Source organism: Chlorocebus sabaeus, chromosome 4 (assembly GCF_047675955.1).
Source record: "Chlorocebus sabaeus isolate Y175 chromosome 4, mChlSab1.0.hap1, whole genome shotgun sequence".
Lineage (NCBI taxonomy): Eukaryota > Metazoa > Chordata > Mammalia > Primates > Cercopithecidae > Chlorocebus > Chlorocebus sabaeus.
In genome coordinates this window covers 62,254,496-62,268,753 of record NC_132907.1, presented here as the reverse complement: position 1 = coordinate 62,268,753, position 14,258 = coordinate 62,254,496, and the positions used below count along the sequence as shown (strand labels likewise).

The following is a 14,258-nucleotide window of genomic DNA, read 5'->3' as shown; positions in this document are numbered from 1 at the left end:
TTTTATTTTATTCCCATTTCACAGATCAGAAAACTGAGGCTCAGAGAAGTTAAACACCCGGCCCAAATTCACCATTAGCAAGTAGCAAAGCTCTGTGTGACACCAAAGCCATGTGTTTTTTTTTTTTTTGAGACAGAGTCTTGCTCTGTCACCCAGGCTGGAGTGCTGGAGTGCAGTGGCACCATCTCTGCTCACTGCAAGCTCCACCTCCCAGGTTCACACCATTCTCCTGTCTCAGCCTCCCGAGTAGCTGGGACTACAGGCACCCACCACTATGCCCGGCTAATTTCTTGTGTTTTTTAGTATAGACAGGGTTTCACTGTATTAGCCAGGATGGTCTCGATCTCCTGACCTTGTGATCCGCCCACCTTGGCCTCCCAGAGTGCTGGGATTACAGGCGTACCTGCCACCATGCTCTTAACTACCACATTATACTGAAAGTAAAGATTGTTGTGTTGGGATATGCACAAGTGCCAGAAAAAAGGTGTCAGGTGGCAGTTATGGGGCTGTCACTGCTTTATGATTTAAGCTAACGGATGTGACTGACAGCAGCTGCAAAGACACATGGCATTGCCATCTGTGCCTCCCCTACTACCACCACCTCCAAAACTGCTCTATAAACATTAAGTTAGGGGAAGAGCTGGGAGAAGTTAAAAGGCTTGGAACAGGAAGAAGGCAAGAGGAACCAGAGACAGATGAGAGGTGCCCACAGGCTCACTAAGGGCCAGACTGATCTATGGTACAGCAGCATGTCACAGAAAGAAGGAATCCTCATAGAGTCTTGGAGATACTCCTGCAGGTCCTAGCAGCGCCCCTTGGATTCTATTCTCAAGACTTCTCTCTCACCATCACACATGTGTGCAAGTTATTAATAATAAAAGCATCTAGCCATTGTTGAGTATCTGCCACGTGTCAGGTCCTTAGCTGGGTTTATATGGTTTATTTTTTCTCATCCTCAAAATAAGCCTGCAGGGAAGACACCTATACATGTTACAGATAAGAAAAGGAAGCCTCATATAGGCAAAGTTACATGTCTAAGGTCACCATCAAGTGGCTGAGTCTGGATCAGAACTTTCCAAAATCAAAGTCTCTTCCACAATGCACCTTGTTCCCATCCTCAAACTCCTATTGCGGTTGGTTTATTCCTCAGCTGCTCCTCTGTAACAAGACCAGACAGGACAGCCACAACACACCACACTGAGGGCCTCTCTCATGCACCCCAGAGCTCCCGTATCCCTTCTCTGTCTGCCACCCAGATTGCATCTGCCATACTTACTGCACTCCTCGGGCACTACTTATAGGTACACCAGCTTCTTCCTGTCACCCTTTTAGCATGGATCATCTTTATTCAGCAGGTAGCAGAAAGTGACCATTAAAACAAAAAGGGAAAAAGCAGCCACTTCTCTTCTCTGGAACGTAAAGCTGCATAAAGAGATTTGTAGGGGCCAGGCACAGTGGCTCACACCTGTAATCCCAGCACTTTGGGAGGCCAAGACGGGCAGATCACCTGAGGTCAGAAGTTCAAGATTAGCTTGGCTAACATGGTGAAACCCCGTCTCTACTAAAAACACAAAAATTAGCCAGGTGTGGTGGTGGGCGCCTGTAGTCCCAGCTACTCAGGAGGCTGAGGCAGGAGAATCGCCTGAGCCTGGGAGGTAGAGGATGCAGTGAGCTGAGATCTCGCCACTGCACTGTAGCCTGGGTAACAGAGCAAGACTCCATCTCAAAAAAAAAAAAAAAGGAGATTTGTAGGGCAAGTGAACTTGAAGCTAAACTAGGCAAGCTGGGGGCTGCAGACAGATGACAGGTAAGTAGGTAGGTAAAGAGTGAGAAAAAGAGGGGCCAAGAGAATACACTGGGGCATCAAAGGAGAAGGCACAAAGTATAAACACTGAGGCCAGCCCAGGAATCCCTCAGAGATAAAACAGCATACCTGCTGATGCCAAACAACTCATCCCTGGGATCTGGGTCCCAGATTCCTCTCTTTAACTAACAAGATACCCAATACTACAGACTGACTGACCCCCTAGGGAAAGTGTTATTCCCAGTGGTTTGCACAGACAGGAGGCAAATATTCATGGGGAGACCAAGAGTGAAAGAGAATCATTACTGCTCCCAAGTACAGGGACACATTGGGAAGTTAATCTCAAGAGATTCAATTTTATGTTTGGAGGAACATAGATTTTTTTATTTGAAAAACAGGGCTCATTCACTTCAAGTATTTTCAAGTACTTCAATACTCTTAGCAAAGGCCAGGCGCGGTGGCTCATGCCTGTAATCCCAGCACTTTGGGAGGCCAAGGTAGGTGGATCAGGAGTTTGAGACCAGTCTGGCCAACATGGCGAAACCCTGTCTCCACTAAAAATACAAAAATTAGCCGGGCATGGTGGTGCACACCTGTAACCCTAGCTACTCAGGAGGCTGAGACAACACAAAAATCGCTTGCAACTGGGAGGTGGAGACTGTGCCACAGCACTCCAGCCTGTATGACAGAGCAGACTCCATCTCAAAAAAATAAACAAAAAACAAAAACAAAACTCTCAGCAAAAGCAAACAAAAACAAAACAAAAAACATCGTCTGAAACAGAAGCTGGCAATCTGTCCCAAGACGGAAGTCATCTTCAACATATTTCATCATTGTGGCCAGGGCTTCCCTTGCCCCCACTCATACATAAGCCCTATCTTACGGCTGAAATCCCTCCCTTCCCAAAACAACTGAGGTTTCACATGCCACCTCTGAAAGTCTGTGCACCAGCCAGGTCTACAGGAAATGAAGGACAGGGTATGAGAGGGAAAAGCAATGGCTATTGTTTTAGGAAAAGTATTTAAATGTGAAATCAAAACAGCATGGTTTTACAACTGCCTTTGAAATACATAAGAGTATTAGTTTCAGAGACAATTTGATTTTATTTATGCTAGTTATGATTTTACTTGATTTGATTTACTCATATCTTTTTTTTTCTTTTTTTTTTGAGACAGAGTCTTGCTCTGTTGCCCAGGCTGGAGTGCAGTGGCACAATCTTGGCTCACTGTAACCTCCGCCTCTGGGGTTCACGCCATTCTCCCGCCTCAGCCTCCTGAGTAGCTGGGACTATAGGCGCTTGCCACTACGACTGGCTAATTTTCTGTATTCTTTAGTAGAGACGGGGTTTCACTGTGTTAGCCAGGATGGTCTTGATCTCCTGACCTCGAGATCCACCCGCCTCGGCCTCCCAAAGTGCTGGGATTACAGGTGTGAGCCACCGCGCCCGGCCGGATTTACTCATATCTTAAATGAACCACTAAAGAGATGTGATAAATGGACAAAATTGAACCTTTGAAGAGAGACTATTAGAAATTAGAAAACAGGGGCTGGGTACAGTGGCTCGCGCCTGTAATCCCTGCACTTTGGGAGGCCAAGGCGGGTGAATCACAAGGTCAGAAGTTTGAGACCAGCCTGACCAACATGGTGAAACCCTATCTGTACTAAAAATACAAAAATTAGCTGGGCATGGTGCCACGAGCCTGTAATCCCAGCTACTCGGGAGGCTAAGGCAGGAGAATTGCTTGAACCCGGGAGGTGGAGGTTGCAGTGAGCCAAGATCGTGCCATTGCACTCCAGACCAGACGACACAGCAAGACTCCGTCTAAAAAAAAAAAAAATTAGGGAAGAGGGAAGAAAAATAACTCCACACAATGAAACTAGCAAAATGTCAAAGGCCAAATGTTAATAATGAAAAAAGTCAACAACTAAATCTTCTCATTAGGTTGGAATTTTAAATATAACCAAATCTTTTGCAAATGTATAAAGGAACAAGGAAAAGAAACTTTGATAGTGAAAAATTTTCTAAGAAAGAGTTACCACACAGTGAACTTTCCTGTCATTCCTGGCATGACAACATGGCAACAATCACAACAAAATACTCCCCTTTTATTAATACCTTAGCTGGGAGAGATTTATGCACTCTTAAGATTAATGATTAAGAACTTTCTGAAACCATCCAAGTGGCTCTGACGAAACTTCTGAGTAAGAACAATAACGACCCACATCTCTTAAAGGTTAACTACATGCTAAGTATCCTGTGCTAAGGGCTTTACATGCATAATGGCATTTCATATTAATAAATGTTCATACATGTCTATTATATAACATGGACATATCATTATTCCCATTTTCGAGGTAGAAACATAAGGAAGCTTAAAGGAACTGGCATTACAGCTAGTATGAAGAGCTACTGACAAGCTCTTGCTTTCCTTAGAGTTGCGATACAGGAGCTAAGCAAAGGAGAATAAAGGAAGGGTGAGGCCCTGGTGCCTTTCCATCTCTCCCAGCACTGTACTCCCTCCCAGAATCCCTCTCTATATCCACCTCCCCTATTCTTCCTCCTAAAGCCAACAGGGGATTAGAGGTTAAAAGAATTATCTCAGTTCAATCTCAAGAGGTTTATAACTTCAAATGATTCATTTTGAAAGTTTACAAGACATTTTTACATAGCATTCATCCATCATAAACTTGATTCAGTGAGAATAAACTCAGGGTGCTAGGCTGAGACAACTTTGGCTTATCAATGTTGCTGAATTTGTAGGTGATCAAAACTCCATCTACCAGGGATATCTACTGCTGCTTTTTTATAAACCTCATGTAGGCCCCCACAGGTGGCAACTATGGGCATCATCCTAACAAAGCCAACATCTCAGCTTGAGCCCTTTTCAGAACCTGCACGTTCTCTTATCAATGGCTGCAAACCCACTGCCCTCTTTGTCATCCCAAAGAAAAAAAAAAAAACACATCAGAAGTCACAAGCACAACTTGATGAGAAACTGAGAGTGGGTATTTACTGGAAAAACAACTTAACCTATATAATCTACCAATATGGATCAAGCATAACATCTTCACACATGACAACCACACGTAGGCTATAAATTTTTACACAATTACAAATGCAACCATAGGCCGGGCGCAGTAGCTCATGCCTGTAATCCCAGCACTTTGGGAGTTGCGGTGGGCGGATCACGAGGCCAGGAGATCAAGACCATCCTGACTAAGACGGTAAAACCCCATCTCTACTAAAAATGCAAAAATTAGCCAGATGTGGTGGTGCATGCCTGTAGTCCCAGCTACTCAGGAGGCTAAGGCAGGAGAATCGCTTGAACCCAGGAGGTAGACATTGCAGTGAGCCAAGATCACGCCATTACACTCCAGCCTGGGCAACAGAGTGAGACTCCGTCTCCAAAAAAAAAAAAAAAAAGAAAGAAAGAAAAGAAATGCAGCCATATGAGGTGCACACTCATGAACACAGACATACTTAAAAACGGAATCATTGCTTTGGTTAAGGTACCATCATTGGCACTTTCATTTTTCTAACTTCCAAACTCTGCACTTTACTATATTGTCTTTATCATAATAAGGTATACATTTTTTTGTAGCAATAGAAAGTTTTTTAGCCTCTATGACACTGGAATTTTCTCTAAAGCATACCATCACATAGGGTGGTTTAATATGGAAGAACATCCAACATCCTGTTGAGGATGTTTAGAGAAAGATCCAGAACTTTAAACTTCTAAATATGGAGTCCCCACAGCCTGAAATTCTGATGGCAGCCCTGATTTTAACGTTCAAGCTGGAAGTAGGGTGCAGAAGTATCTGCTCTTAGACAGTGGCTGTCCATGTGGAAGCTGTTTGATCAGGCTGCAGGAAGCGCTGCTTGACAGAGCCTCATGATGCTTTCTGAGGCTCCATCTGCAGAAGTTGTGTGGTGTTGGATAAGACTCAGGGAGATGCTGCAGGAAGCACAGGCAGGAGAGAAAAAGCGGAAGCTTTGGACAGATCATCAGGCTAAAGCCACAGCTAAGAAAGTGACCATTTCAGGAGGGACTTTTAATGTCTTCTGATGGCCTACCAATGACATCCAAGCTCAAGGAGAAAATTCTGCAATTAAGAAATTAGCTGGGTGAGTTCTGGAAGATTTAAAAAAATTAGTTGAGAATGGAGAAAAGGTTATGAATTCTTTTTTTTTTTTTTTTTTTCCTGAGACGGAGTCTTGCTCTGTAGCCCAGGCTGGAATGCAATGGCATGATCTCAGCTCACTGCAACCTCCGCCTCCTGGGTTCAAGCAATTCTCCTGCCTCAGCCTCCTGAGTAGCTGGGATTACAGGTGTCCGCCACCACGCCTGGCTAATTTCTGTATTTTTAGTAGAGACAGGGTTTCACTATATTGGCCAGGCTGGTCTCAAACTGCTGACCTTGTGATCCACCCGCCTCGGCCTCCCAAAGTGATGGGATTACGCATGAGTCACCACTCCTGGCCAGGTAATGAATTCCTAAAAAAAGAAGGCAAAGGATCTAGACTTTGTTTTTGAAGTTATTTTTCCTGCTAGGACTAAGGCAGGAGATCTGTTTAAGACAAGTTAATCTCTTCTTGTTATCATCTATCTGCCAGATATCAAAGTTAGTGGTCCAACAAAAATCATCCCAATAATTTCATCTGTTCTGTAAATTGATGTATCCCCACTCAACACCTAGAACAATATCTGGGATACCACAGCCGGGTGCAGTGGCTCACGCCTGTAATCTCAGCACTTTGGGAGGCCAAGGCAGGTGGATCATCTGAGGTCGGGAGTTCGAGACCAGCCTGATCAAGATGGAGAAACCCTGTCTCTACTAAAAATATAAAATCAGCAGGGCATGGTGGCACATGCCTCTAATCCCAGCTACTCAGGAGGCTGAGGCAGGAGAATCGCTGGAAACCGGGAGGCAGAGGTTGTGGTGAGCCGAGATTGCGCCATTGCACTCCAGCCTGGGCAACAAGAGCAAAACTCTGTCTCAAAAAATAATAATAATAAAATAAAAAATCTGGGATACCACAAGTGCTGAGTAAATATGTGCTGAACTAAATTAATTATACCTTTCGAAAATACCAGCTCTAGAGACGAAAACAACCAAGAGATCCCTGTATCTGCTCGGCAGTTACCTGGTTGACAATCTAGCAAAAGCCAAAAAAGAAATTGCTACTAGAGAACACTACTAAGGAACGACTCTAGTGTGCAAAGGCTAATCATGATATAAGCATGTTTCACTAGTAATATTCCTTACGTTCATAAATGTAAGAATAACAGAATGGGCCCCGAGGTCAGACTGCTCTAGTTTAAATCATGGCACATACTCCATGACCTTAAACAAAGTACTTAACTTCTCTGAGTCTCAGTTTCCATATCTAAAAACAAAAAAGACGGGTAATAGTAATATTCCCTTCATGAAACTTGCTGAAAGGGGAAAATGAGATATGTGTAGTTCCTGGAACCCAGAAGTACCTAATAAATACTAGTAATTATTCATTTTTATTTTGTATATACCCACAGTCATATCTCTGGGAAGACTACAGGATCATATATTCACTTCTCCTGACCAAAAGAAATGGCCTTAAATAAGAACTAGGCAACAGAATGCATTTTTTCCTGAGGGATAAGTGAAAAAATAAAAAAATAGCTATTAACACCATATATATATTTTTTTACTCTTCTCAATCTTCACCTCTCTTGACCTTTCTTCCCACATCTATATAAAACCATTCCTGAGCTCCTGCGACCTTTGTTTAGTATTGGCACTGCTGGCTATTAGGAGAGAGTTTTTATCTCTGTTCTGCAATAACACTGTATCTGTGGGTAAGATATTAAACTTTACAGGGCCTCAGTTTCCACATCTGTATAATGGAGGGTGAGTACAATGGAGGCAGAGTATATTATCTTTAAATTCTCTTCCAAAGCTAAAAATCCACAAATAAGTGCCCATTAACTATTATTAGTTCATTCAGGTCAAACACTGACCTAAACTCTTAGAAAGTACATTTTAGCCCTATTTGGAAAATCCACAAAATGGGTACCACCCTCTGAAAGCTAAATTTTGCCTGGCCAGTTTCAAAGGTCTAATTTTAAATGCCATTGTGGGATAGCAACTGACATGGAAAGATGTTTACAATACACATTTTTGGTGAAAAAGGCAGATTACAAAATATGATCAGCAATATTAATCCCAATTTGATTAAAAATATATATATACCTACACATATATCTGCTTAAAGTGTACAGAATACACTCCTAGTTGTTTATGTTTATAATCTTTCTTTAAAAAATGTTTTTGCTTATCTGTACCTTATTTTTCTACAAAGAATGCTTAAGGCTTCTGAAATAATTCAAACAGGTGTTTTATTTAACAAGAAAGATGGATTTGGTGCCCAAATGATAACCATATCCCTCCCTAGAGCAGAGCTCAGCACCCAGCAGGTCCCCCAGAGGCAACAACATCCTTTGCACCCTGTGTCTGCAGCTGGGCTGGAGTGGGGGTACTGTGATGTTTTTAGGTATCAGTCATCAGGTACCATCAAGATGGCCTCAGATCCCTCCCTCTTGTTCATCTCAACTTTCAGAGCCATCAGCTGCCCACTTAACTAGCTTTACCAATTTGTAACCCTCTGAGCAGAGTTTTCAAAACATAATCAAAGGTCCTAAATTATGGTTTAAGGTTTTAACTGTCACATTCACTGATTTAGAATAATCAAGGATAGAAGAATCCATTTTACTCTGGCAGCAATTCAATTTTAAAAGTCAGAGTTAACTACCAGTCCTCATTTTATGCTGTCCGATGCCAGTCCTTTCTGATCACAAGGGAAAAAAAATAAGCTCACCATGTTTAAAAGCATAATCTTAAAATACTTTATCCAGTTAAGCACTTTTGTTTCTAACACAAAGTGCTGACTCTTGACAGATTCTCTGGCATACTGAAGGGTCACCACTGCTGAACCTATCTGATCAGCCGAGAACAAGCTTATCACCAGGTACAGGTATCATTACATCATAAGGTGTAAAGGTTGTTCTGGCAGCTCAGTCATCCACCAACAAACAGGTGTCTAAGAAACTGAGATTTCCCAGCTACCAAAACCCAGACAAAGAAATAAGCAACAGTTGGCCGGGCGGGGTGGCTCACGCCTGTAATCCCAGCACTCTGGGAGGCCGAGGCGCGTGTATCACAAGGTCAGGAGTTCGAGATCAGCCTGGCCAATATGGCGAAACCCTATCTCTACTAAAAATACAAAAATTAGCCACGCGTGGTAGTGCGCGCCTGTAGTCCCAGCTACTTGGGAGGCTGAGGCAGGAGAATTGCCTGAACCTGGGAAGCGGAGGATGCAGTGAGCCAAGAGCATGCCACTACATTCCAGCCTGGGTGACAGAATGAGGCTCCATCTCAAAAAAAAAAAAAAAAGAAAAAAGAAATAAGCAACAGCATGACATACACCAAGGCAGTTCAGAGAAAGGCAACATGAGGGAAAGCAGGGTAGAAACAGGAGAGGACAGTTCAGAAAAGTGTCCTGAGGAACTCCTCCCACTGCGTAAGCCAAGAGAAAGTTACCAGACCCAGGGCTCTCAGAAGCACATAAGCCATGCCTTGATGCTGCTCACCTGCATTTCCCATAATATGATTACCTGGCAAAATCTATATACTTAAAAATACATTGCCTTCTCACCCCTTCCTACCCTTATCTTTTTTTTTTTTTTTTTTTTTTTTGAGATGGAGTCTCACTCTGTCGCCAGGGTGAAATGCAGTGGCGCAATCTTGGCTCAGTGCAACCTCTGCCTCCCGGGTTCAAGCGATTCTCCTGCCTCAGCCTCCTGAGTAGCTGGGACTAACTACAGGCATGCACCACCACGCCCAGCTAATTTTTGTATTTTTAGTAGAGATGGGGTTTCACCATGTTGGCCAGGATAGTCTCAATCTCCTGGCCTCGTGATCCACCCACCTGGGCCTCCCAAAGTGCTGGGATTACAGGTGTGAGCCACCACGCCCGGCCTTACCCTTAACCCTTATCTTTTAAAAAACCATCCACAATTTAGGACAGAGCCTTATCCTCCGTTACAAAACATATTTAGAGTCAGACTACAACAAAGAGACATAGTGTCTGCACAGCATTATTTTAATGCAAGAAAACAAAACTGCCAACTATAAGGATCTGAAAAACGTGACCACTTCAGGCTTATTTTGGAGCTGAACCACTCCCCTTCCCTAATTATCCCTCAAAGGAAATGTATCAGGCACTGTGGGCAGAGGGAAACATGTCTAATTACAACATGTGCACTTGGTGGATGAAGAATTTGAACATTCTTGAACTCTGGCCACATTTCAGAAGACTTTCCACTTGTAATTTAATTTCACTGAAAAGTTTAAGGATCAGTTGCACTTCAACCAAGGCTCTATCAAAAAAAGACACAAAGAATACCCGACAAGGATAGGCAACCAAAGCAAAAATGAACAAATGGGATCACATCAAGTTAAAAAGCTTCTGCACAGCAAAGGAAACTATCAACAAAATGAAGAGATAACCCACTGAATGGCAGAAAATATTTACAAACCGTCTATCTAACAGGGGACTAATAACAAGAATATGTAAGAAGCTCAAACAACTCAATAGGAAAAAATCTAATAATCCACTTAAAAATGGACAAAAGACCTGAATACGCATTTCTCAAAAGAAGATATACAAATGGCAAAAAAAAGGTATATGAAAATGTGCTTAACATCATTGATCACCAGAGAAACGCAAATCAAAATTACAATGAGTACTCGCTTCGACATCACATATACTAAAATTGGAAGGACACAGAGATTAGCATGGCCCCTGTGCAAGGATGATATGCAAATTCATGAAGCGCTTCATATTTTTAACAAATCTTTAAATGTTAAAAAAAAAATTATGAGATATCATTTTATTCCAGTTAAAATGGCTTATACCCAAAAGGTAAACAATAACGAAAGCTGGTAAGGGTGTGGAGAAAAGGGAACCCTCATACACTATTGGTAGGAACGTAGATCAATACAACCACTGTGGAGAACAGTACGGAGGTTCCTCAAAAACTAAAAATACAGCTAGCATATGATCCGGCAAGCCCACTGCTAGGTATACACCCAAAAGAAAGGAAATCAGGGCCAGGCGTGGTGGCTTACGCCTACAATCCCAGCACTTTGGGAGGCTGAGGCAGAAGGATTCCTTGAGCCCAGGAGTTTGACAGCAGCCTGGGCAAGACAGCAAGACATTACCTCTACTAAAAATTTTAAAATTAGCCAGGTGCTCTGGCATGCACCTGTAGTCCCAGCTACCTGGGAAAATCACTTGAGTACAGGAGGTGGAGGCTACAGTGAGCTGTGACCATGCCACTGTACTTCAACCTAAGCAACAAAGCAAGATCCCGTCTCTAAAAAAGGAAAAAAGAAACAAAGAAAGGAAATCAGTATATGGAAGAGAAATCTGCACTCCCGTGTTTATTACAACACTATTCACCATAGCTAAGATTTGGAAGCAACCAAAGTGTCCATCATCAACAAATGAATAGATGAAGAAAATGTGGTACATATACACAAGGGAGTACTACTCAGGCATAAAAAAGAATAAGATCCTGTCATTTGCAACAATGAATAGAAATGGAGGTCATTATGTTAAGTGAACTACCTCTGGAAGAGAAAGACAAACTTTGCATGTCCTCACTTATTTGTGGGAGCTAAAAATTAAAACAATTGAACTCATAGAGATAGCAGAACGATGGTTACCAAAAGCTAGGAAGGGGAAAGGAAAGTGGGGATGTTTAATGGGTACAAAAAAAACAGAATAAGATCTAGTAAGTGACAGCACAACAGGGTGACTACAGTCAACAATAATTTATTTTATATTTTATAATAAATTAAAGAGTATAATTGGATAGTGTGTAACACAAAGGAAGGATAAATGCTTGCAGTGATGGATACTCCATTCATGCATTATATGCCTGTATCCAAAGATTTTTTTTCTTTTTTTTTTTTTTTGAGATGGAGTCTTACTCTGTCGCCCAAGCTGTAGTGCAGTGGTGTGATCTCGGCTCACTGCAGCCTCCGCCTCCTGCGTTCAAGCGATTCTCCTGCCTCAGCCTCCCAAGTAACTGGGATTACAGGTGTGCACCACCACGTCTGGCTAATTTCGGGGTTTCACCATGTTGGCCAGGCTGGTCTCGAACTTCTGACCTCAGGTGATCCACACACCTCAGCCACCCAAAGTGCTGGGATTACAGGTGTCAGCCACCACGCCCAGCCCAAATATTTTATGTATCCCATTAAATATATACACCTACTATACCCACAAAATTTTTTTTTTAATTTTAAATGTTTTTAAAAGACACAGAGAGAAACTGACCATATTACTTACGTGTGATACCACAAGGGAAGCCTGCTGAAACTGTAAGATGACCCTGACTCCACGTCAAGTGCTAACAGAGGAAATGGTTTGTATTTTACAACTAGGACTAAAAATAAGACCCATTTTAAGAGCACTCTCCCCTGGAGAAAACACACATATCTTGAATTTAAAGATATATATGCAAATGCCTCAGGCCCCAGGTGGTCTTACAGAAGCAGTCCCTGATCAGATCTCTCATCCACAGCCCACGTACTTCTGCATTACAGAGGTGGGAAGACATCTGCAACAAATTTGGCGGTGATTCTGCACTTCTGCTGGAGAGAAGAGCAGAAAAAAACCTTCACAGATCCAAAATGAGAAGGCATCTCATTAGGCATTTGGATTAAGAACTATTACTCAAGATGCCCTGAGCAAGGCCTACAAGTTCTGATCTCTCTAACCTCCTCTCCTAGGACTGTCCCCCTTGTCCATGGGCCTCTGCCATGCTGGCTTCCTTGACGCTCCGCCAACCCTTCAGACACACTCCCACCTCACGACCTTCCCGGGGGCTGTTCTCTCTACCTGGACGACTCTTCTCTCAGACCCCTCACATCTTCAAGTCTCGGCTCAAATGCCACCTTTGCGCGGAGGAAAAAGATTTCTTTCCTTTACCACGATATTTATCGCCTCCTACTACACAGTATAATTTACTTAAATATCTATAATTCACCCTGTTTCTCCTCTCCCCCTCAAATAAGTTCCAGGAGAGCAGAGATCTCTGTCTTGTTCACTGATGTCTATCACAAGCACTTAGTGCCTGACACATAGTAGGAGCTCGAGAAGTATTTTCTGAATGAATGAACAAACTTCTTGACCTGAAGATTCAGAACAGTAAGAAGTGGGTGGAAAGAATGATGGTGAGAGGATGAGGAGAAAGAAGCGACAGCGGAGAATTCCCAAGGGAGAGGCAGAGACTGGCCGAGGCCAGGCCGACCCCCGTTTCTCCCCGCAGAGCTGACGGGAGGCGGACGTAGGTGCAAGGCATCCCGCCAGCGGCACCTGAGACACTCAGAGGCCGGCAGCGGAGGCCGGCGGGCTCCCGGGCTCACTGAGGAAGTCCAGAGGCAGGACGGACCCACGCGGGCTCCGAGCAGGCCCCGTTAGGGGCTCCGACCGCCGGCCCTACCCCCTCCTAGCAGTGCCCACAACCTCAAGTCCTGGCCAGAATCCCCAGGGGCGTTCCGGGCCGCAATCCCTTCTCGGCTCGGGCCCCTCCACCAGCCTCCAGCGGCCGGGCCCTGCGCTCGGGCACCTGCCTGCCTGCGCCAGGGTCCCCACTCTGGCCCGCGCGGAGGCCCCAGCGCGCCCCTGCGGCCTCAGCCCGCCTGGCTGCCCCGTCGCCCGGCACAAGGGCAGGAAGCGCTCCGCGGCACTCCCCGCGGCAGGGAAGGGGCTCCCGGCGCCCCTCTCCCGGGTCGCCCCTGCCCCACGCCCCGCCTGCGCGGCGCCCCCTCACCTCAGGGCGTACGTACGACACGAAGGAGGGCTTGGGGGCCTTGGTGCCGCCGCCACCCGCCGACTACTCCTTTCCCCAGCATACCGCCGCCCTGGGAAGCAGCGACGCGCGGACGCAGAGGTTGCGGCTCGGGCTCCAGCTGGGGCAGCAGCGGCGGCCACCAGCACTAGCGGCTGGGGCTCCGCCCATCCCCAGGGCCGCGACCCGCCGCGGTGCCGCCCGCATCCGGCTCCGCCGCTGACACCGCTCGCCCCGCCCAGGCCGGTGGGCCCCCGCCCACCCCGCGCTCTGGCCCAGAGAGCCAGGAGACCGCTACTGGAGGCCACGCCCACCCTCTCGCAGGCGGGTCTGACCCGCCGAGATTCACCACCTTCCTGCGGCAAAGCCCGCCCTCATGCTTTCTCTGACTGGCCAGAGGCGTTGCCGGCCGAACCCCCCGCGCCCAACCCCTTCTTGAGTGAGTTTGGAGAGATGTTTCCTCTAACCAATCCAAAGAGGTTTCTCTCCGGACTTTCCGACGATTGGATGGCGAGGATATAACCGTCGTCCAATGATCGTGCAGTCACCAAGTT

The 14,258-nt window shown here is 45.1% G+C and overlaps 1 protein-coding gene and 1 non-coding gene across 2 annotated transcripts in view; one reads left to right on the top strand and one right to left on the bottom strand.

Annotated features, from left to right (window-relative positions):
- The window catches only part of MTMR12 (myotubularin related protein 12), an 89,142-nt gene extending 75,236 nt beyond the window's left edge, over nucleotides 1-13,906 (bottom strand). Inside the window, 2 exon segments of the mRNA XM_007961296.3 lie at nucleotides 13,687-13,743; nucleotides 13,745-13,906. Coding sequence (XP_007959487.2) covers nucleotides 13,687-13,743; nucleotides 13,745-13,768 — 81 coding nt within the window. The 5' untranslated portion in view covers nucleotides 13,769-13,906.
- On the top strand, nucleotides 10,588-10,691 carry LOC119621525 (U6 spliceosomal RNA). Its single transcript, XR_005238082.1, has one exon. It is a non-coding gene; the product is annotated as a U6 spliceosomal RNA (small nuclear RNA).
- Nucleotides 13,907-14,258: the final 352 nt, after the last annotated feature.